The 25,154-nt window shown below is 37.5% G+C and overlaps 1 protein-coding gene across 11 annotated transcripts; it reads left to right on the top strand.

Annotated features, from left to right (window-relative positions):
- The first annotated feature begins 6,414 nt into the window (after window positions 1–6,414).
- Window positions 6,415–25,044, top strand: LOC136851495 (lipase member H-like). Of its 11 annotated transcripts, none has more exons than XR_010856893.1 (11): window positions 6,415–6,438; window positions 7,568–7,868; window positions 14,756–14,834; window positions 15,944–16,089; window positions 17,538–17,786; window positions 18,511–18,635; window positions 19,451–19,559; window positions 20,829–21,012; window positions 21,725–21,822; window positions 22,048–22,375; window positions 24,938–25,044. XR_010856893.1 is itself a non-coding variant. In XM_067125624.1 (11 exons), the coding sequence occupies exons 2-11, from the start codon at window positions 7,646–7,648 to the stop codon at window positions 24,968–24,970; spliced, it is 1,434 nt and encodes a 477-aa protein (XP_066981725.1). In that variant the 5' UTR covers window positions 6,429–6,547; window positions 7,568–7,645; the 3' UTR covers window positions 24,971–25,044. The 11 variants fall into 11 exon arrangements, 6 of the variants coding, with proteins under 6 accessions (XP_066981725.1, XP_066981728.1, XP_066981730.1 ...); XR_010856890.1 differs by having other exon boundaries at window positions 6,429–6,547; XM_067125624.1 differs by having other exon boundaries at window positions 6,429–6,547; window positions 22,048–22,235.
- Window positions 25,045–25,154: the final 110 nt, after the last annotated feature.

The following is a 25,154-nucleotide window of genomic DNA, read 5'->3' as shown; positions in this document are numbered from 1 at the left end:
ATATATATATACACATATATATACTGTATGTGTATATATATATATTTGCCTGAGGAGAAAGACAGTTTGGTCTCTAAAATATAGCCTTTATTTTCCACATTTTGGCGTTTCTATGGGCTCCCTTATATTTGATGGAATTCTGTTTTAACAGAAAATATTTCAGTCATACATACATACATATATATATATATATATATATATATATATATATATATATATATATATATATATATATATATAGTTGGAATGTATGAAGGCATTGATGAACAAACTCTCCTTTATGGCACTGAAGTGTGGATGTTGAATATGAATGAAAGAAGGTGCAAGCTGTAGAAATAAATGTTGTACATAGTGTTTGTGGAGATACACAGAAGACTTGGTAAATGGGTAATATACATGAAAAGATGGACAAGAGTATTTTGAGATGGTTCAATCATGTGGAGAAAATGGATGATAGGCTGGTGGAGAGCCTGTATGATTTGGAAATGTTTGAAAGAAGGGAGAGAGGAAGACCAAGAAACTGATGGATAGATGGACCTTAAGAGGTATTAGAAAGGAGGGGCCTCAATATCTAGAAAGCATGACTGTTCATGCAAGACTGAGGTGAGTGGTGCAGTATGTATAGGGGAGTTCAAGGTGATGCTTATGAGCGTTTTTATAGGTTTATGAAGCTGCATTGTTATGGCACTTTCTCATAGATGAGGTCCATCCAAATTCCTCGTTTAAATATGAATGTGGCATTGACTATCATCTATTCTTTTCTAGGCAGCCATCAGTTCTTCATTGGAGGGGTAGGTAGAGCTCTCGGCTAGCACGCTGTTGGCCCAGCGTTCGACTCTCCGACCGGCCAGTGAAGAATTAGAGGAATTTATCTATGGTGATAGAAATTCATTTCTCGTCATTATGTGGTTCAGATTCCACAATAAGCTGTAGGTCCCGTTGCTAGGTACCCAGTTGGTTCTTAGCCACGTAAAATAAATTTAATCCTTCGGGCCAGCCCTAGGAGAGCTGTTAATCAGCTCAGTGGTCTGGTTAAACTAAGATATACTCAACTTAGGCAGCCATCCCCTATACTAGAAATATTAATATCCAGGAAAATCTAGTCGTCAGAGACTTGGGCAACAAAAAGTGCCACAAGGCTGATCTGGTCTGGTACCGTGCCCCCTCCCCCCCCCAACAACCCCCATCCCGGGCAAGCAAGCAAAACGCAAAACAATGGAGTAGGTGCATCTCATCTGCCGGTTTAGTCATCTGTTTACTGAGCGGAGACTTATCTAGGCTTCCTTTGTGACGAGACAGTACGGACATGCACTCGTAAATGTACCTTTGTCAGGATGACTCGCAAATCTACCTCCGTCAATAAAAAAAAAAGTGATTGCGTTACCTCCTCTAAAAAATAAATAAATAAATAAAACGAATGCTGTACAGGGTAAGGTAGAAATTTATAAATACTAGAAGCGAAGGTTATGAGGGACTAAATGAACGGTTCATTCTCGAGTTCTTGACTGACAAACGGTATCTCTGTGACTGCAAGCTAATAGTTTTGGAGCCGAAATAAAACAACACTCTTGGTGAAAAACAAAAGTTTTGTTGAAAATACTTATCTCCGAATAGTTTATGCTTTTGGCCCCGTGTTTCTTGTGCATGCATGCTTGTTTCTCTCTGTGTTTGCCTGTTTGTCTGCAGGATTAAGCAGAAAGTTACGTCTGGATTTTAAAGATAATTTGACCAAAGGTTTGACCGGTGACTGGTAACAGGTAGTTAGATTTTCAGAGTGATATGAATGAGGCTTTTAAAGATAAGGGACCATCTATGGCGGAGGTTTGAAAAAAAAAAAAAAAAAATATGGGGCGGGGGCAGGGGGCGGTCTCATATATATTTTTGTATAACAAAAAAAAAAAAAAATATATATATATATATATATATATATATATATATATAATATATATATATATATAATTGGTATAACATAGCAAATCTGCAGGAGGACAAAGAGAAGTTTTCCATAACCTAGTTACAAGTCACTACGGCAAAAGTAACTGTAGCGAAACAAAATGCAACCATTTTGATTTTAATGATATTCTGCAACAATAGAAAAAAAATCTAAACTAGAATACCCTACCTAACTTAGCTTATGAGATCTGACCAACTTTTACCTTCGCTTCCACAAACAGCACGCAGTACTAAACAGTAATTTTGCCAAGTTTTAATTGATCTTCGGGCCATATACAAAAACTCTTTAAAACGTTAGTTTTCTTGGCCAATACTGCTATAAGCTTAATCTCTGTCACATCAAAAGTGATTGTAATTCTGACACTTATCAGAAACTTTCCTGTTTGCTGCCTTCATAAACTTGATCCATCTTCCATAAGATTTATTATACTGATGCCTAAGTGCCTTGGGTTATTCCAACCTCATCGTTGAAGCCTACCCTGAAATGAACTCACTTTCCCCATACTCGAGTTCTTGAAACCCCAAGATGGAAGCTACAAAAACGTTATACAAGGGGTCAACGAACACTGGGACTGGCAAAGTCACTGACCTCAGTCATTCGTGTTGGTGTGCAGATGACAGAACAAAACTTGGATAAACAACTTGGTGGGAGACAATGACGTTCTAAGAAGTCTACGAAAAAAAAAAGAATGGAAAATGGTGGTATAAATATCTAATATCCCAATGTCTGGCTTATGTTTAGATTTGTTTTCGTCTTTCTGAATTACTTTTAAAAACTTAAAGGTCAGTTTTATTATTATTATTATTATTATTATTATTATTATTATTATTATTATTATTATTATTATTATTATTATATCATTGTTTGTGTTCGACCATCACGACGTGTGAAGAGTGGCGTGCTGTTCCCGTAGATTTTCATAAGTATCTCCCTGAGTGCATCACAAATTTCTACTCTTGATGGAAATTTTCATCACCTGTCAACTTGATAAAACCATCAATACCTATTCAATACCAACACGAATTTCTACAACAGAAAAGGTAACGACTGTCACAAGGTAAAAGATAAAGTTTATGACTCGAAAATCAGTAAATATAAACCTTATATACCTTATATATATATATATATATATATATATATATATATATATATATATATATATATATATATATATATATATATATATATATAAGAGCCCATAAAAGCGCCAAAATGTGGAAAATAAAGGCTATATTTCAGAGACCAAACCGTCTCTCTCCTCAGGCAATATTTCGCAGTCACATATGTACTCTTCTAGAGAAGTACCGATTACCGCCGATTCAATTTGGGAAGCGGCTGCCTGACGGAAGAAGGCTGAAATTCTATTGGTTTATGAGGCTTTATAGTTGAAATTTATAATTCAGAATCTATAAGTATAAGGTCATTTATTTTGTAAATCTTCATTTATTTTGCGAAACATTCCAGTGAATTTTTAAGGTCTGCCATATAACTATTAGTTTTTAATGAAGTATAAGGAGAGCCCAAGCAAAATGAAAATATATTAAACCTGGAATATATATTTGAAACCGCAAGAAACTGCTCGTGTTTTTAAAAGAGCGAAGTTTGGTCTCTCACGTTCTCCTAAAACTCGGGGATGTTGCCGAATAATTGACCTAAACTGGCTAAATGTGGGGTCATGTTTTGCAAGAAAATTTACCATTGCGACTTAAATTTCTTTTTATAGACCTGTATTTGAAAGCTCATCAGGACTAGGATAATTGAGGTTAATTGTTAGATTGTAAGGAAGGACCAGTGCCAGGGCGAGTCACAAGAATATGTGTGTGAATGTATGTATGTATGTAAATATATATATATATATATATATATATATATATATATATATATATATATATATATATATATATATATATATATAGAGAGAGAGAGAGAGAGAGAGAGAGAGAGAGAGAGAGAAAGAGAGAGAGAGAGAGAGAGAGAGAGAGAGACTTCTGGACTGTTTATTTACATGCTATTTCCTGTATTTTAAACAACTGTCAGGTATCTCTGTTGAACAAGCAGCTGACAAAGCAGTGTGTATAGAACTCTTTGTAGGCCTATATCAGGACTCGGGCTGCACATGAGAAAATTGTTATTATTCAGAGTTTTGTATTGTGTTTTTTTAATTATAGGGTAAAATATTGCCCACGATACAAGTCGATCGCTGAATTTTCATCTTTTCATTCGATATATATATATATATATATATATATATATATATATATATATATATATATATATATATATATATAGGGCACTGGTCCTTCCTTACAAGCTAATAATTAACCTCAATTATCCTAGTCCTGATGAGCTTTCAAATACAGGCCTATAAAAAGAAATGTAAGTCGCAATGATAAATTTTCTTGCAAAACATGACCCCACATTTAGCCAGTTTAGGTCAATTTTTCGGCAATGTCCCCGAGTTTTAGGAGAACGTGAGAGACCAAACTTTGCTCTTTTAAAAACACAAGAAGTTTCTTGCGGTTTCAAATATATATTCCAGGTTTAATATATTTTCATTTTGCTCGTGCTGTCCTTAACCTTCGTTAAAAACTAATAGTTATATGGCAGACCTTAAAAATTCACTGGAATACTTCGCAAAATAAATGAAGATTTACAAAATAAATGACCTTATACTTATAGATTCTGAATTATAAATGTCAACTATAAAGCATCATAAATTAATAGAATTTCGGCCTTCTTCCGTCAGGCAACCGCTTCCCAAATTAAATCGGCGGTAATCGGTACTCCTCTAGAAGAGTACATAGTTCAACGGCTACTTTTTTCCCCTCTACTGCTAAGCTTTGGAATTCCCTTCCTCCGTCTGCTTTTTCTAGCTAGTTCTGTTGCTTCTCCTGCGGTGAGGCTAAACAAGACTCATAAGTGGCCGATATTAAATGAATTCTCTCACGGTAGCAAACTGAATTCATTAACATATTGATATCCTTTGTCTGACTGATGTAAACAATTTATTAGAGCCTGTGTACTTGATTTAAATGCGTGCAAAAACACAAGATGGTAAGTGCGGTGTGATTTTCAGAGCATGCGCAGTTAGACGGCCCGCCTAGCATTAAAATTTCATATTAGATTACTAGGTTTCTCTCTCTCTCTCTCTCTCTCTCTCTCTCTCTCTCTCTCTCTCTCTCACACACACACAAACACACAAACACACACACAATATCGATGACCAATACAGTGGCGCCGCCACATACTCGACACAATAAATCAGCCAATGACACAATTCAACGCACACAACTGAGGTTACTTCCCATAGTTAAACTATAAAAAGCATATGTGTCACTTTTAATTTAGGATTTCTAAATTAAATATAGCGGGCACAGCAAAAGATCTCAACAGCTTCTGCATTGTTGTGCTTAATTTTGTCTCGGTAACATAACAAATAACTAATATAGCCAAGAAAGAGATGGCATAAAAAAAATACGCATCAGTTTCTTTTAACAAAGAAAAGAAGGAGTACCATCATGGAGGCAATGTAAGAACTAGAAAAATGCTATCTCATCTGACCACTGATGGCATATCATTGAAGTCCTTCGGAGGACCTGGCTACGGAGGAAGTTCATGACGCCTGGAGATGGATTCTTGCCATCACCCACGACCTATCTCGTAACTCAGAACGTCAAGGAAGGACTGCAATGAGTTAATGACTATTTATGACATCATTTCCCATAAATTAAAGCTATGGGGGAACCTTAAGGACGAGGTGTATATAGCCTACGAAGCAGGACAAGAATTCGGACGGAGGCGTGGCTGGATCAATAGCCCGCGTCCGGTCCCGCTGCCAGGCCGACTACTTGTCTGCCGCCGGCCCTGCAAGAGGAAGAGCGAATTCTCTGCAAGGGCGGGATGACTCATACGCACAGGCACGTGCAAGTGCAGAAAACTCGACACAGGCACAAAGAAACCCGCTGAGTCACGATGAAAAATCAATCGAAATAGATGTATCAGAGGCTCGTTCAGTTGTCTGTGAGGAATAAAGGTTGTCTGATCTTCAAATTTCCGCAAAATCTTTTCAAGTATTGGCTACTGCGCCGCACAAGCAAAGTTGAAAGTGTTTGGCATTCTGAAATGGCTGGCAACGTGTTTTTCATTTGAATCTTGCTTGGCCCAGTCCACTAAACAACAACAGAAATAAGCGTACTTTGCAGGATCATTGCCAAGGATTTTATTTTAATGATAGCTTTTTGACGTAACTTTCTTCTTCTTCAAGTTGCTTAAGAAAATCATAAACTGCGCAAAACCCCAAACTACTGAAGAAATTTTTCCTTTCATGACATAGAGAACTCCCCATACAGTATAGCTAATGAGGTTCTCATGAGGTCTACGATACAGCTGATGGATTGGGAGTGACGTTGTGGGATGGGGGGAATAATGGGAGGGGGTTGGATGGGGGTGAGGGATGGGTTCTCATAAGTTTCGCCACAAGAAAGGTGCGTCACTTGCTCACTTCACGGATGTTGTTATGTTCTGCATTCAGTATTTGCTGGCAGTGTGATGTAAGCAGTACGGCCTTCCGCCGCTGCATGCTTAACAGAATAAGTAAGTCGTAGGGAATCGAGTGACTGTATAAGTGTGTGCGTGAATAATGCGATCGTTGAAAACCGTGATTGCGTGGGCGCTCGGACCCGCAATCCGTCGAATCTGATCCCTTTCGTAGGAAACAAGCAGCTTTAACGTTTGCATTGTCAGCAATGGCGTGCTTCGCATCTGTGTGCATGGGAGGTGGCCTTTTTACACTAAAGGGCGACCCAAATTCGTATAGCAGCTGATGCGAAGATGGCCAATAATTCTAGGTGATCTGAGCATGTCCGATGTGCGTGGGGCAGCGTGGCTGAGGTATGACGAGTAATCACGCCGTTTTCACAATAAACACTGCCCTTCTGCTCAGTGAAAAGCGGAAGAGAAGTGCGTAACACGAAACGTAAACTAAGAACAGTTACTTCTCTTGGCAATAGGAAGGGTCATTTTGTTGCCTCTTAGGTAATAAGTGCCATACCAACCGCGAGGAAAAAGCGTGTTCGCCGAGCTTGGCAAGTTGGGCTGGCAGCTTTCCCAGATGTCGAGAGCGAGCGTGTGAGTGTGTATGTGTGTATGTACATATATGCGTGTATGTGTGCGTGTGTGTGTGTGGCTAGTGTTTTGTATTCGGGATGTTTAAAGGCCGTAGTGTGACTGTAGCGGCAGCCAGTGGCAGTGGTATACAGCGTGCTTCTGCGATCCTGTCTATGTCCTCCGATTTTTGTATATATTTTTATCAATAACGACTTCAGCGTTTCGAAATGGAGCCTGGAGCCTGACGAAGTGCAAGTCATAGTGTTGTTGACTCATTGGTGGGTGCTTGAGTTTGTGTGTTTGTCCGTTTCGAAAGCCCATAAGCTTTCTGTTTGCATTTTCAGTGAAGAGGAGGGTTGTGGCGACATTCGTCTTACAGGGCATTATAACGCCTTCAAGTTTTGATTAGGTAACGGGAATTAAACCTAAATGCGTAATAGATCGATGCCAGCAACAGTAGGCCTATAGGCCTACGCATCTATTAATACACTCCTCCTCCTTCTTCAGGATTGCCTGATCTATGTGGAAAGGAACCAGGAGAAAACCCCAAAAGGAGCAACCAAGTGATACACTTATGGCCGTCCTATGACCGAAAAACCTAACAATGATGCCCTTCACACTTCGCCCTCACCAGCTGACCCGAGCGATGGCCTGCCAACACCACCACCACTACCACCACCACCACCACCACCGCCGCCAGTAGTCGAGGGAGAGCCAGAGGAAGAGATGGAGCCCTCCTGGTCTCTCTCACCCCGCGCCCTCTTGGCCGGTTTGGCCGTGCTGGTCGGCGTTCTCATCTTTCATCCAAGTAAGTTGGTGTTTTAACCCGATGGACAGGTTTCGAGGGGCGTGGGAGAAAAACACATTAGTGTGAATAATATTCTCTCTCTCTCTCTCTCTCTCTCTCTCTCTCTCTCTCTCTCTCTCTCTCTCTCTCTCTTTACACAAACAAATGTGTAAATTGCTTGGTTTAATTTAATATATATATATATATATATATATATATATATATATATATATATATATATATATATATATATATATATATATATATATATATATATATTATATTATTTATTTATTTATATCAGCGTGTGTGTGATTTAACGAGATTGTGTGTCTATGTACTGCATTCTATTTTGTAAATACACTATCCAGTACACCGAACCAAAAACACGCCTTTATTTACAAAGAAAAGAAAAAAAAAAGTTCTGACATTTGTCACCAACTCTACTCTTCACGAAAACATGCATGACAAAAATTATCACTTCACTCCATATTCCCCTTTGACTAACGAGCTGTTAATAATAGTGATGTGAGCATCGACATCAAAAGATATATTTCTTCGGAGAAATATCAACTGATACCTGTATTAGAAACGAACCGATACAGAAAAGTCAAAATAATAAATTTATTGCAAATTAAACTATTTTTCGTTAGCCCTTAAGCGAGTTAGCTTCATTTATTTATTTTTTTTTTTATTGAATACGTTCCTTCGTATCTAGCATACTTCATATATTTTAAAACACCTTCGATAAAGAAATTATCTATTTTATGCCAGATATCACGCTACTATATCGCCATATTTCCGCGTACTATTAAAATACATCCTCATTTACCCTAACCTTAAGTATAATTATTTTTTCCGTGTTGTATATGGCTAACTTATGTATTTAACCGCTTACTCATTTCCTCGAGTTTTATGTTTTTAAGTCTTTGTCCTGTGCTATCAAAAATGAGTTTAAAAGTCTGATTTATTATTCATATAAGCCTAGTCTGACCTACTATGGATATAGGCCTAAGTGGATTTTCTCGATGACTGAGGAATGTCATTTCAGTTCTGATCTGCTCTGTCGGAATATCTGAAATTCCGACATGTGTCAGCGCCAACGTACATTGCATGACAAAGGGACACCAAGAATAGAGTAATTGACTTAATACCCAGCTCTGAGCTCTGAGAGAGAGAGAGAGAGAGAGAGAGAGAGAGAGAGAGAGAGAGGTCAGCCTATTTCCTTCAAGAACTGGGTCTCGAGTAACTCTCATAAGGGCAAATATACTGACATCATACAATACTTGCGAGAAGACGATTCTTTGTATTTCTTTACCGCCGCATTGTTTAAATTTCTTTGTTAATCCCTGTTAGATTATTTGTCGTACAGTGCTATATATATATATATATATATATATATATATATATATATATATATATATATATATATATATATATATATATATATAAGCAATGTTTCTTTACCTGTTGAACAGTGCTATGCGCATTTGTTAGATAACGTTGGATTTATTTGTTAAATAATGCGTTGTGTATTGGTTAGCCGTTATCGTATTTATTTGCTAGACAGTTTTATGTTTATTTTTAGCCAGTGCTCTAGTTGTTTATTAGATAACGCTCCATGAATCTCATAAATTAAATTATTTGCCAAAGCTACATTAACTTCCTTCCATTATTTTGCTAGTCAATCCTACAATTATTAGCTAGCCATCGTAATATCTGTTAGTTGCCTAATGTCATATTTCCTTGTCATCCAATGTTATATTAGTTGCATACTTCATGTTACATTTATATGTTAGTCAGCGTTCGTCACGCGAGAGTGCTTGAGAAAGAAGCATTTCGAAAGAATAAGGAATGAGCAGCAGACGAGAACAAATTGGAGAAAGTGACGGCAAAGTAGTGTGAGCTGTCACATTTATGAGATTCTGTGAGAGGACTGGAGGCATTAGGCTCACTTAATGTACTGTAATGCGTTACTCTTTGTATTGCAGTGTGGTGATAGTCAGAACTTCTTCATTCAGGTTTATAATACTGAGATGTTTGAAATTTATAAGTTTAGGGTTCTGATATAAACAAATTATGGCACAAAAATACTTCAGAAGACCAAAAAAAGAAAAAAAAAGGCTATAACAGCTTGAAACTTGAGTGTGCTCGCGTCCGTGAGAGATGATTCTCTCTCTCTCTCTCTCTCTCTCTCTCTCTCTCTCTCTCTCTCTCTCTCCACCCTATTTGCGATCCACAATAGGAGGCTGACAGTTATTGGGTATGACGCACTGCATAGTTTAATAGAGGCATCCAGTTGAGAGCTGGACGCGCTACCACCAAGCTACGAGGCCAGAAAAAACTCCAGAGAGAGAGAGAGAGAGAGAGAGAGAGAGAGAGAGAGAGAGAGAGAGAGAGAGAGAGAGAGAGAGAGCAGCCTTTGTTAAGTGGTTTAACCAGATACCTACTTTAAAGCAACATTTAATCCTAGGGTAGAATTTCGGCTTCTTCTTCTTCTTCTTCTGTTGTAGTGGGGAGATGACACCAGTTTCCTACAGTACGTTATGGAGACTTGCTTTAATTCCCTCCCCACCCGCTACCGAACCTCTCTCTCTCTCTTTCCGGGAGGGGAAGTATTTGGTGCCAGAACTGACCAAAGCGGTGAAGAACACTTGTAGCACTTTCTGATCAGATCACAGGAGAGAAACACTTGAAGGCGTGATCGTGTTTTGTTCGACTTTAGCCGGATTATAATTCCTCAATGTCCAAACGGCTTCGCCTGAACGAACAGCGATGCAGCTTTGGCTTATTAGAATTATTAAACATGAAGAAGCCGTTTCTCTGACGGGGTGGAGGGGGATGTGGGAAGGGGGTCCATAGATAAAAACAACACCTGGTCACTACCATACTCATATAATACCTGCGCAGAGAAATTCACTATATTAACCCATTCGTACACTACGCAGAAGTTTGAAGTTCTGGTGTAAACAATGAACACATGATAAGCGAATCAGCTTCGGTACAGGAAAGTTGTTGTTGTCATAAGAACAAAAAAAAAAAAAAAAAACCAGTATCCTTACACCTGCAGCCTAGCTGTGACTAATAATTTTCCTAATACGCACATTATTTTCTGTATTACTGAGTGTAGTTGGCTTGACGTACAAGTAGGCCTAAGTATGGGTGTTTTCATGCGTGAATATCCTACTTATGCATGTGGAGGTAATATAAAAGTAACTGCCAGCAAAAAGAAAAGTTTGCAAAACATTATGTCAAATTAACAGAATATGAATCATGAAGAATTTCTTCCCTCCCAGCAAGCAGCGAAATTCTTGGTTTATTGAAATCGTGACTTTGGCTCCACTCTCCCGCATTAAATAACCAAGATGGCATGGGCTTAAGGAAGAAAGGAAAGGAAACTACGGTGTAATTCAGACACTGTGTTATGAAATAGCAGTGTATAGGCCTACGAATCCATTAAACTGAGACCTGGCCACATGTTCAATGTGTAACACAATGTTGATTAGATGGCGATATGCTTCTGTGATATGCCATTATCGACTTAAAATAAAATTGCATAGGCCTAAGGGATATATCAAATTGGAAGAAGGCTTGTTTGTGAATGAGTTGTGCAGTCATCCGATCGTGATTAATATGTTTTGAAATTAAAAATATATAGTCCTACTAAAGTCGACGAATTAATACTGTACGTGGTTAAATCCGGTATTTAATTTGATCATACATTTTGGTCCCCGTAACAGCAAACAAAGTAAAACGCTGGCTATGCTAGAGCGTGTTTTAAAAGTATGTAGTTTTTATCATGCGCCATTGTTTTTTTTTTAATTCATATACGTTACGTAAACTGAAAAGTATTAGGGATATGTTTGAAAGTGTCATTGCTCAAATAACAAGGTTAAAACACATGCCTAATCGTTGATTACACAGTTATCAAATGCTTTATCTCTTTGGTTTATTGCAAATATTGTCCTGTGTTGCAACGTTTGTCTTTTACTTGTGTTTTTTCTGAGTTGCAATTATCGTAAATAATTGTGCTGATATGTTATTTAAATAATGATAAGAGCATAGTTTTCAGGCTCTAGGCAAAGACATTGGAGAGAGAGAGAGAGAGAGAGAGAGAGAGAGAGAGAGAGAGAGAGAGAGAGAGAGAGAGAGAGAGAGAGAGAGAGAGAGAGTACGCATCAAAATGGTTTTCAGCTTTCGAGTGCAGCAAAAACGTTAGTTTGTGCAACTGGTAATTCTTTGGAAAAATCTTTTGACAAGCAGTAGATGTATTAGCCTACGATTTTTATTAGAAAGGAAATTAATTATTATAAACTACCTACCGTATATATTATATTTTAAATCGAATGCAGCCACTGTTTCTCCTGAGAGTGTTAGGCTAAGCTAACCCTTGAAAAAAAAAAAGTCCTCTATCAAGTAACAGGGGATTCGGAGACACGAGACCAACCCCTTATGCTTACATTTTTTTTATCTAATGAATGTGACGGATCTTAAATAATAATAATAATAATAATAATAATAATAATAATAATAATAATAATAATAATAATAATAATAATAATAATACCGGTTTTGTTAAACATTATGGCAGTTTCAACAGCATTTATTTTATATAGTAAACAAGAGCTACCTCCTACACATCGCTATACCACCGGAAATGAATACTGGTCAATTGCTTGTAACCATTCCAGCACAAGAAAAGCAACTGATAAGGCGAACTGAACGTTTACTATATAAAATAAATGCTGTTGAAACTGCCATTCTGTTTAACAAAGCCTGCATTAAAGAAGGTCTTTTTCCTAATTTTACAAATATAATAATAATAATAATAATAATAATAATAATAATAATAATAATAATAATAATAATAATAGGTTAATATCTGCTCTTCGGTATGTTCGTTAAGCTCCTAAATAACATTTATTTCCCACTTTACGTAAACATTTATAATTTACAACTCCACGAAATAATCTAGATAAGGGCTGTTCAGATTTATCAAATAATAGCCCATGGGGAATCTTTCCGAATTTTCACAGTGAAAAGTAAAATCACCGCTGGAAAAAAAAAGGGGGGGGTTCTCAAATGAAGGAAGCTGCTGCATAGAGAAGAATGAATGCAAATCAAAAGCAATAAATCCCAGGTGAATGAATTATGAAATTATGCATAGTATTTACAAATTACCTGTAGCAACTGTTTAATCGACATACTAATTTCCAAAAACGATTTTTTATTGACCCCATTAGTAAGAAATTTTTAAAAAATGATGGATTCGTACTTACAATTAATCGTTTTGTAGCTCAAGAACTTGATTTCAAGCATCCGCAAGGCTCTTAAGGGCCTATACGTATTGACAATGGTCGAAAAGTTTCATTTACTGTCGTAGGCCTAGACTTACCCAGCCACTCACCGCTGGCCATCTTTTGGAGGACAGGACAAGTAATGCCGGCATTTATAACGAATGCATTCACATGCGTTTTTCACTACTTTCTTTCACTACAAGTTGAAAAGGAGTTCATCTTGAAAGCATAGGCTTGATTTCAGTTTCATTCTCCAATCTCCGCCACTTCTCAAAGCTACACGTCTCGGCTTCATTCGCGTTATTACATTTTAATCTTCAGTTCTTCCTTTATCGTGCCATCAATCAGTCATGTCGTTGCAATGTGTAGTAATTCCTTGGGACGAAGAAGATAACATAAGCCACGTTTTCGGACACACATACACACTACGAAGATAAACATTCAACCTGCCGTCTTTTTCTTCTTCTTCTTCTTCTTGACAGCCAAACAAATGTGAGGATAATCGTGACATATTGTGACGTCATGTCTAGCCAGTGATGGCCAATGCAAAGTGTGACGAATGAATAATAGGAAAACATTCTTAGCAGCAAATTTAACACAGATTAACGTATTAGCCTCTTCTTTCACTCATTTCTAGCCGATGACAGCTAATGTAAAGTGTGACGTATGAGTAATGGGAAAAGTTTCCATGGCAGCACATTGAATACAAAATATATTAGCCTTTTCTTTCAATATGGATAACATAATAACAATCTTAACCAAAGAGATTATTTCATGAAACTTTTACTGCTGTTATGAAAACGAAAGGTGTAGTCTGCGTGTCCTCGATAAGTCATATTTCATCTATAAAATCTAATATCGAATTTTAAGTTCAACCTACGCAATACCTCCCGTACAGGTGCGTGGGTTTCGCACCTGCGGCTTAATGCATTATATTATTATTACCGACCCTTTAATACCTCCGCAGATGACTCAGAATTACAAAAGAGATTTTTGCACATGAGGATGTATCGAATGTGAATCAGAGCGCTGGATATTAAGTTACTGAAGCATAAATGGTGTTTTTATGGTGTCTCGTATTGGGTTAGTGGGAGGATTTATAGAATCCCCGGATGTTGCCTGACACTATTCCGCTCCACCTTTGTTGTGGTCACTGATGAACATTTGCGTCTTTAGTTGTTGCTTCAGCCGATGCTTCTGTACCCTGTGTAGTACTTGTACTTCGTTCTGTCATTGTACTTCAGTTTCAAAGAAGCAAAATAAAGTTTAGCACGTACGGTGTACATAGATAACATTCGGGTATTGTTCGGCAGGCAGCGTGGTGTTCCGCACGACTGGCATGTTTTCATATTTGTTCATTTTTACTGTTATACTTTTGTTTATTTAGTAATTGTTACTGAATCTAAATCATTACATTTGGTTTATGTAAGGAATGTGCAAAGTAACTACAAGAAACACAAGAGTAACGCTGAAAAAAAATAACAAAATCTGTATGGGTCTAGTCTATTGCGTACATAGGCATGCATAAGCCGGAATATTCAGTACATTTATTTCATTGTTTTATTATTTTATGTTTTGTTAATAATAAAAATAATTCGTTTTTGTCCTCAGGTCTGGTAAATCTTTTGGTGAGGAGCGAAAAAACTCTTGTCCCTTTAACCTACGTCACTGAATTTCACTACTGGTCCAGGTAAGGAAAAATTTTTTTCTTCTATCTTCCACAGCCCCGTAGTGGGTTAGTGCCGTCAGTGCACCTCACGCGAAACACTGTAGACATTACTTAAGGTTCTTTGCAGCGTCCCTTCGGCCCCCAGCTGCAACCCCTTTCATTCCCTTTACTTTACCTCCTTTCATATTCTTTTTCTTCCATCTTACTTTCCACCCTCTCCTAATAACCGATTCATAGTGCAACCGTGAGGTTTTCCTCTTGTTACACCTTTCAAGCCTTACTATCAGTTTCTGTTTCAGCACTGAATGACCTTATCGGTCCCAGTGCTTGGCCTTTGGCCTAAATTCTATATTCAACTCCGCTCAACTCGACTCGATCTTCCAAAAATCTCCAGCAGTAGGTCTTAGTCCTACAATTTTTCTGGTGCCCACAGGAGCCCAGCTGACACTTATCACGTACTGTACCATTTTCCCAGGGGTTGTGAAAAGGATATGTCCCAGCCACCTCCTCCCTTTCATCATAATCTCATCTACATCTGGACTTTCATAATTTTCCTTATGGTATCATTTCCAACTCTATCTTGCCATAAATATTATTCTGGTATCTATGATTATAGTTGCTGCAATGCCAGATTAAGTAATCAGTCAATCCTTCTGTGTTGTAAGGATCTATTGACATGTCCAGCAAACACATGTAAAGCATGAAATTCATGTGTGAATTGGATAATTAATCAAATTTCCATTTGTGTAATTAGTCATTGATTAAGTATCCTTAACAAAACCATTGCATTCCAATAAGGTGTAAATTTGATAACTTACTAATTAATGCAGTGAAAAATAATTACAGAAAACTATAACCGATGAAATTTCCATAATGTTTAGTCAGTAATTAATACCACAAAAATACAAATAGAGCTAGACTTAAGTGTAATTTACCTGATATTAAGTTAATACGTATAACAAATGCAATTAGATTATAATGACAACTGTAATAAAGCAAACTGACTAAAAACATAACAGTGTAACCACAGAACACCACAGTAATTCCAGGAATTTAGTTAAAGGTACAGCAAATTGCCCGAACACTATAAAAGACACATATACGCAATGCATGAGCTCTCTTCTTTCCAGAGAACACCGCAACAGCCCCTGGAACCTGGTCATAGGATCACAGCGCTCCCTTGCGGCCTCACGCTTCTACCCTCAACAGACCTATGTCATTGTCCATGGCTTCATGGGCTCTGGGATGGACCCCTGGATCATAGACCTCAAAGACGGTAAGAATTTGTGACCAGTACGTTGACGGAATGAGTCCTTTGTTAATGAATCCAGGGACATCCTTCCTCCCTCCTCCTCGTATGAAGACAAATCCTCAGCTGTTGTCTGTTGCTGCCCCCTCTTAAGGTCCTGCAGTTCTTCTGTGGCGAGCCCTGTTTTGTGCTCCTCATCCACACCATCATCAATCACTTCCAGGTCCCATGGACTTGCCCGGCAAGCTACAAAGCCTGTCTAAAATGTTCTGCAAGTTACAGAACCTTGTCTTTAATGTTCAAGGTGCTACAAGATATTGTTTTAAAATGTTCACTAAATGACAAATCTTGTTGAAATGTTCAGTATGCAACCAAACCTTGTCCAAGATTTTCAGTAACTGACAAAACCTTGTGTAAAATTTTTAGCGAGCTACAAGACATTGGATACAATGTTCAGTCAGCTTTAAATCCTTGTCTCAAATGTTCCCTGAGGAACAAAACCTTGACAAAAATGCTCAGTAAGCCACAAATCATTCATATAACTTTTAAAATTACCGTAAGGACCAATCAGTAAATGCAGCAAGGTTCCACTGACTGTCAATCCAAGGCAAATTGTTCAGCAATAATGACATGAAACTTTTTTTGAGGAAAGGGAAGAAAAATGATAAGGCTGAACTCTATGATAGGCAATGGGCCTGCCACTTTAAGAACAGAAGGTTCCGCTTTGAAAGTCTCTTTAAGATCAACATCTCGCACTTTGGCTGCAATATAACCTATTTTCTAATTGAAGGGCGATAAGCTTGTAGCCTACACACCTGTGCTACTTCTAATTCCTAAAGGAAAGCCTGATATCAAAATATAAATGACATTTAGTATTTAAATCTAGCAATAATTTTTTCGTAGTAAAATTAGTATTCAATTTAGGAAGTCTAAGACTTTTTGTAGCCCTGTCATCACCCACTTCTTTATTTAATAAATAGTGTAGAGTTCTGTATCCCAGTGATGTCTAAATTTTGATTTGCATAGAATTTCATATTTTCCCCTAATAGCATAATCAGTACTTTATTCTCACTTTTAAAACTTCCTTAAACATTACTTCTCAAGACTTATTAGGGTCTTGAAAATATTTGCAGACAAATTTAAGTAATCACTTTGCCTGTCTCTCCACAAATTATGTACTTTTTTTCCTGATACCATTACTTGCATTCAGATCTAGTATTGTATAATACTCCAGCACCAGGTGACACGTCAACCTTAACCTGAGTTTACTTATTCCCTTTTCTACAGTAATAACCCCTCATTGGGGTCCTTACTGAATGGGAAGTTTAAAATACAGTACTGTACTATATAAGAAATGTACTGTAGACCAGTGACACCCAGACTTTTAATGCAGTTTAAATTATCATATATATTCCCACACAAAAATCATCAATCATTCTCCCATCTAAAAGTTTTCTTTCTTGTATTTTACACAGCTCTGCTAAACCGCGAAGACTGCAATGTCATTAGCGTGAGTTGGTCTGCTGGCTCATATACCGCAAGCTACTTCGTCATCCAGAAAAGGGTCCCTGACGTTGGTGATGACATCAGCAAACTTTTGATATACCTCAGAGATGCCACTGGTCTCTCCACAGACAGGATCCACCTCATTGGTCATTCCTTAGGGGCCCACATCGTAGGCTTCACGGGAAAGATAATGAATGGGTCTCTGTCCAGAATAACAGGTACAATAATTTAGAGGGCACTAACTCAATGATTGTCTGGTATGATCAGTCATTAGTATCCCCCACTAACAGACTGGAGGAATTTTCTTTCTTTCTTCAGAATTCCTGAATCATTTAACCTGTAACATTCATGAGGAGAGGGAATCTGTCATCACTTAAGAGTTCAACAACAATTTTTGGGCTGATTATGAATATATTCTGGGCAGCCTTTCATAGCTTTGTCTCTACACCATTTAATTTTTCTCATGTGTAGTCTCAGGTTATGGGTAGGTTTTGTTAATTTTTTTTTATAATATTACTTCCCATCTTGAACACACATTCAGTGCTCATTATGCTTCCAGAAAATGGAATGTCTGTTTACAAAACTGAGGGAAACCTGATACGAGAGTAGTTCCTTGGAACTATTCTCATCAAAGGTGTTTTTGGGGCTCCTTGATTTCTTTATACAGTGTACAGATACCCCAACTTACAAGATGGTTAAGTGCTACCCATCAAATGTAAATTGTTATGGGGGTAACTCTAGGCAAATTTCCAAAATCAATTAATGCACATACTTGCAAATAAGTAAAGACAAATGGAAAACATTCAGATTAAATTGCTGTCATAAAAGAAAACTACACACTCACATCTACTGTGAGATTTAGAAGATACTGTACTGAATGATCATTGCGCTGTTATATTTTTCAACCCGATTTTGTTGACATCATCATATTTTCAATTGCAGGTTTGGACCCGGCAGGCCTAATGTTCCATGCAGCAGACATCACTGAACGGTTAGACAAATCAGATGCGTCTTTCGTCGATGTCATCCACACTCATGGCTGCACAACTATTCTAAATCAATGGAATGTAAGTCGTTATTACAAAGTAGTTCAACCTGGTTGGATGGTTTGGATGAAGTTGGCCTTATGCATGTACCAGCATTAGTCCTTGCACAAAAGCTGCCTGCAAGTGAGGGTAGGTGTGGTTCTCTGGATTTGGAGCAACCAACCAAACCAAGACCTAGTTTAGTGAGCTAAGTGTTTCTTTATGTTGGGGTTGAATTGAAAACTATAGAATTTAGGACAAAGGCCAAGCACTGGTCACATCTCCAGGCTATCATACTTATAACAAGATGGAAACATTATTATTATTATTATTAAAAACCAAGCTACAACCCTAATGGGAAAAGCAGACTGCTACAAGCCTGAGAAAGGCCCTAGTAGGAAAAGCAGCCCAGGATAGAAAAGGAAACTGGGAATTAAAGTATAAACTATGAAAGATGAATAACAGCTAACAAATAAGGTAAGTAACAAAGTAAAATATAAAACAAAATAACAAATAAGCTAAGCTATGCTAATTTAAGAGAACTGGACAGTAAAGTTGGAAAAATCAATGAAAACGACTCACCAGGACAGGACAAGGCAGAAAACTGTGCAACTAAGGACAAAGCAATGCTGCAAAAATGGAGTGTTCTTTTGTTTTCCCTCAGAATAGATCTTTAGCATACCTGATATGTCATCTTCCTTGTAACCAATTCTGCTGTTAAACATTGAAAGCCGATTTTTGTTGCATGAACCTCAAGGAGGTAGTATTGCTGACAGCCCAAATGGTTAGTTGCGTTTTAGGCAGAAGCCAGTTCTGGCCTAGGCTTACTGACAAAATCATTTTTAATTGTTCCGTAGGACTGTTATGGTATAGATGAAAACATTGGAGACGCGGATTTCTGGCCCAATGGCGGACAACGACAACCTGCCTGTGAGGAAGGGGGAGATGGAGACCTTCACACAAAAGGTAGTATTCTCCATATTTTCATGCTTTTTTCTTTTCCCATTATAATTTTTCATCTTGAATCTATTGTCAAAATGACTTGGTATGTGGATTGTAGGGGGTTTGCATAAATGAAACCCAAACACTGGTCATACAAGCTCCACTGACCACCTTTGTGGGCAGGAGTCTGTGGCTGGTAGGCTACTCGTAAGTCATTGCTTTGATAATGAAACATAACTTGGGAAATACATAATGGCAGTGGGTCACAATGAAGACTGAGAAGCCAACATTGGGAACAAGCTTGAAAAGTTTTTCCAAATACAATATTTCAGTCTACAGTACATCTACAGTCAAGTGGGATAGAATAACCAGTTGCTGAGCTAAGTGTTTCTTTATGTTGGGGCTGAATTGAATACTATACAATTTAGGACAAAGGCCAAGCACTGGGACCTATGAGGTCATTTAGCACTGAAATGGAAATTGACAGGAGAAGGTTTGACAGGTGTAAAAGGAGGAAAACCTTGCAGTTGCACTATGAATCAACTGTTAGGAGAGGGTGGAAAGTAAGATGGAAGAAAGAGAACATGAAAGGAGGTGCAGTGAAAGGAGCGAATGGGGTTGCAGCTAAGGACCTAAGGCCGCCGCAAAGAACCTTCAGTAATGCCGCGCGCCGCATGAGGTGCACTGACGGCACTGCCCCCCTACGGGGCTTTATGTTGGGGTGTATTTATTTACCTTCCTTTATCATCATATCAAAATAAAATCCTGTTTTTTTTTTTTTATTTCTATGGCATTAGAACTACTGTTACATGAAACTTTAGGTAGTATGCTTACATTTTCCCTTTCAATTCCAGCTATCTGTAGTCTTTTACAAGAGGGTCCTTGATTCTTTTGGCTTTCTTAGTTATCATAAGGAAGTGTGTTTTATAACCTCACTGGCTGCTTCATTGAAAAGACAATCCTGCTACATAGCACATACCAACATACCTGGGGACACATACAAACTGCATGAAGCTAAAACAGTACTCAACATATTTTAGTCAGAACACTTGATACCCAAGCTAATTAAGGACAGTAATATTGTAGTACTGTATAATGGAAAACACTAAATAAAATTACATAAACCAAACTACACACTCTCTTGTGGATGCACTATATGGGTAGAATCCAAAACAAGTTAAAAATAGACAAGAGAACTGGATAATCCATTGAGGGGTCAAGAAGCAAACAGACTGAAGGACTAAAAAAATAAAAAACTTAATCTGAAGTAAACAAATTTCCTATTCATTACAGAGGGCAGCAGTTGTGACCATGCAATGGCATATATATTATACACGGAGAGCATTCAGTACTCAACGTATACTACAAAGTTTCTTGCCAGACCCTGTAATTCCTGGCCATATTTCAACAACGGCTCGTGCCCCTGCTACATGCCTGGATCCTCTGTTCAGTACATGGGCTACAACGTCAATCCACAGTAAGTGAACTTGGTGTTGTAATGCTGTGGGTTACCTCCACTTAATTTGGAGCCATTTTTATTGTTCAGCAAGTATACATTGTGAACTAGCATGAAATACGTACATCTGAAATGACAAGCACAGACCCTAAATGCTGAAATACTAGAGAACTGTACAGATATACCTTTTAGATTAGATTTGCCTCTGTTCACGTTTACGTTAAGCAGATGTCAGAATTTCTTTTGGCTTTCTCCGGCAACATAATGTGCATTTCTTCCAATACTGCTTCCTTTGAAGTGATCCTTCTAGTTAGCAGTTAGTAAAGGCAAGATGACAACTTTCTCAAAGAGCATTGAAGGGGACTATGGTGAATGCTAAGCAAGTTTAATATTCCGAGTCGACTCTGCTGTCGTATAAATTTTCAATTTAAAGAGCAAGATTATAAAAATGTGCTGTTAATGATCATGTTTTTTTCAAAATATACTTGTGTTTTTTAATAATTTATCTAGTTACTATGATCATGTTGTAAGGATAAAATTCTTACTTCATAGGGATTACTGTACCCAAATTGAGATAATCTTAATTACCATACTAATTACACAAGTATCTGATGCTTCCCGTGTTGTGATTTGGCATTATTATTCTATATAGTTTTTATAAGTACAGTTGCAATGGGATAATTGGATGTGCTTTTGACTTTATTTTGTAAACAGTAATTATCTGTACTTTCAGGGTGGGTGGTGTCTTCTTCCTTAATACAAGCAAGACTTCACCATATGCCCTTCCAGATGAAGGATGTTTTGCTGGATTCTCCATTCTACAGCTAATAGGTTTGTAAACAATAAATTAACCATTCAGTAGTCATGGCATGACATTCCAGACTTCAAGATGCCAAAGTGAAACTAAACGTTTGATCGCTGCCTAGAATTTTTTACAATAATGATACAACATTAACTAAATGACAGACACCCTTCAAAACCAGCCACATTTACCATTTGGTGTAAAACTTGAAATCTTAAAATTTCTCTTCTGATAATTTTAAAATCTCTTTTCAGGTCTAATCCTAATCTCCATCCTCACACTGTTGATGATGCTCATTGTGGTAGCAGCGGTAGTCCAGCAGTATTACGGCATTCCCATCCTCACCCGGATGAGCTCAGCCATGGGCTTTCACGGTGGTACCTGGCATGGCCTGCAAGAATCCTCATCATCGGAGCTCCTCGCAGCAGCCAAAGAAAACGAAGTCATCACCTAGTCCTTTTGTTTCCTACCTTTCTGTAGTATCGCACCGTGTTGATTCAATCACAAGGGAACACATTAAGTACTACCATGCATCAGTAGATTGGCGAGGGTCGTCTCATATCTGCAACATCTTGTTTGAATGTAATGTATTTGTATCTGTGATGCTTTACACGTCTCTGCATTTGAAAACTCTTGGTGGTGGTTTACATAATCCTTAAATAAACATTTCTTTTAAGGTAGTGTGCCTGATGGTAATGCATCAACAGTCAGTCTAAACTGTCACTTGTAGCTCTCCCTGTCACCGTTTTTAGAAAGTGATATCTGGTGATGGTGTTAGGGCATTCTTGACCAGTTGAAAAGCTTGCATTTTAAAGGTTGCCATGGTAATCAGATTTCTAAGCTTGCCTCCATAAACTATGCCAATGCTTAGGTTTTGGCAGTTAAACCCTTAACTGTTGTAAACTAGTGCCTCGTGTAGTAATGTGCAAAATGATACTGGAATTTAGTGCAAGACTCGTCAAAGAAAACTTAAGGTTACTGTTGCCCTTCTTTGTGATATTACATTATAGTGATATGCTTCGACTTGCCAAGCGCACACGCGGGAAACATCTGGTGGAGCTTTCCCTTTGTGCCTGAAATAGTCTTTCAAGTAATTCCCACTTGAACATGGGAAGGAAACAAACGATTCAAGACTTGTAAACTGAACGTGGACAAAGAGAAAACTGTTCCACTTGGAATTTTTCAGTAATACCAGTTCATTTACTATTATAGTATCTTTGTTGGCTTTTTTTACCGTCATTACGGTACACAGAACGTCACAGCTTTGTCTTGCCAACACTCGAGAACAGTGCGTAATAGTGTTTTGAGTTGCTTCTTTGTATGTTTCAGGTTCCAGTTAGAAAATAGGTTAAATCTACATTACTACAGCTATAAATGTAGTGCTGTAAAGTAATTCTAAGATTAAATGGCACTTTTGTTTTTAAAACTCGACTCTTGCAGGTTTTAGGTTTTGAAGAATATTCCTCACAGTGCAAGGATATGAATCACTTCAAAGTAATTTTACAAATTCCGAGACTTTATAGTTCTACAGTTGCACTCGCACAGTGGTGGGGCCATTGATAATTTTGCTGTGTTGATATAATCTTGCCCTTCTTCAAGCTGATATGACCATTTTATCCTTTTATCCATGTACAGTATCAATTTAGCAGATGAGGATGGCAGTACATGTTCTAGTACTGCCATCTGTGATTAATCATTGTTTCATAAACTGTTTGAAAAATTAATTAGCAACTTGAATCTTGCTTAGAATTGTCATTGCAGTTATTTTGAAAAGGAAGGGCCACCAGTAATTTATTTATATATTTGCACAGTAACAATCATAAATTCTGCACAATTGTATTACCTCTCCCCAAAACCAACCATCAAATATGTAAATTTGCCTGACTAAATCTTAATTTCACCACAACGTAACTTGTCTGGAGGTACGAAGCATGTGGATACTGATCAGTGCCATCCCTCAGTCACCTTTTTCAAGTCTTTCAGTTCTCTTCACTGGCTAGGGTAGAAAGAAGAAATCCTATTGTAAACTATTTTAAGAAACAAAATATTAGCAAAAGATTGTCATCAAGAGAATCTGTTTTGGTAACAGGAAAGTCTCTGCTTTTCTCAGAACTGTATTCTACTGTAAATAGATATATGTTGGTGATGGAGGAAAAATTATTTAGCCAAAGCACTGAAATTGACCTCAGGTAATCAATGTTTTAACAGTTACTACAGTGACTTCTGCAGGCAATCCACAGTAATTCTTCCAACAAATATTTTTTAAGATTTTTCATATATTTTCTTCTATATCACAAAGTATGGTAGTCACCGAGGTAGGAAATTTTTTTACGATAAAAGCAAGAATTTTCAATCACAAAACTTTGATTAAATTCACTGTTATAGGATTTTTGGATAATGCACTTTCATACGTAAAATACAGTACTATATTCTCTTGGAAATATACTCTGCTTTTTACAGGAATATCATAGTTTTCCTTTTCGACGTTTTTATGAACTTTTTGTGGCGCACAAGAAAATTTTCAGAACATCTCATCATTCTTGAATATGCCTGTATTTTTCTAAAATTTCTCAATACTCTGCCAGAGCTTTAAAAGACTTAAATGAAGGTTTTAAACTTACATTTGATAGAATACCATGACAAGTCAGCATGAGGTACAGAGATTCAGGATTATAGAACTTGATTCCTGTTCCTTTATACAGGATTAGAAAAACCTTTCCTCCGTTTGGTAAGTAGTGTTTTGAGTGTATGTAGTAGAAATAGCATTTATTTTTGTTCACTTTTTTTTTTTTTTTAAAGGAGTAGATGATCACTGTTAGCCAAACATATTTGTTTGATTCTAGTTATGTAGTAGTGAATTACACCATAGTGTGAAAAATATCTTTTAGATGTTTTGATGTACAGTAATATGGATTACTGATATATGGCTTCAACATTATTTATCATCCAATAAGGATGGAGGTTTCAAGCTGAAAAATGTATCCTAACCATACAATTCTTCCATAATCTCTCTATTGGAAATAATTAAAACAGCAGCTGTATGTTACTGTTGTTACTTGGAACTACTGAAAGGAATGCACACATGAAAAGTTATTTTTCATCGCATGAACTTAGTAAAATAGCCACTGATTTTCTAATTTACAGCTCCTTGTACCCGACGACCAAGATGACAGCTGAAATGGAACAAGGGGACATTGGCGCAGACAAACATCGACATGATGTTGTGGTATCCCAATAAAAGTCACCTCCTGGATATGAGTATTCTTTTCAGCCTGTATTTGAACAGATAGTACGAGTGTGTACTATCGTACTTGATGCACACCCAAAGAGAGTGAAATTCTAGTCCTGGAGGAGGTGTTAC

Source organism: Macrobrachium rosenbergii, chromosome 23, assembly GCF_040412425.1.
Source record: "Macrobrachium rosenbergii isolate ZJJX-2024 chromosome 23, ASM4041242v1, whole genome shotgun sequence".
Lineage (NCBI taxonomy): Eukaryota > Metazoa > Arthropoda > Malacostraca > Decapoda > Palaemonidae > Macrobrachium > Macrobrachium rosenbergii.
This window is presented reverse-complemented; position numbering and strand designations above follow the sequence as displayed.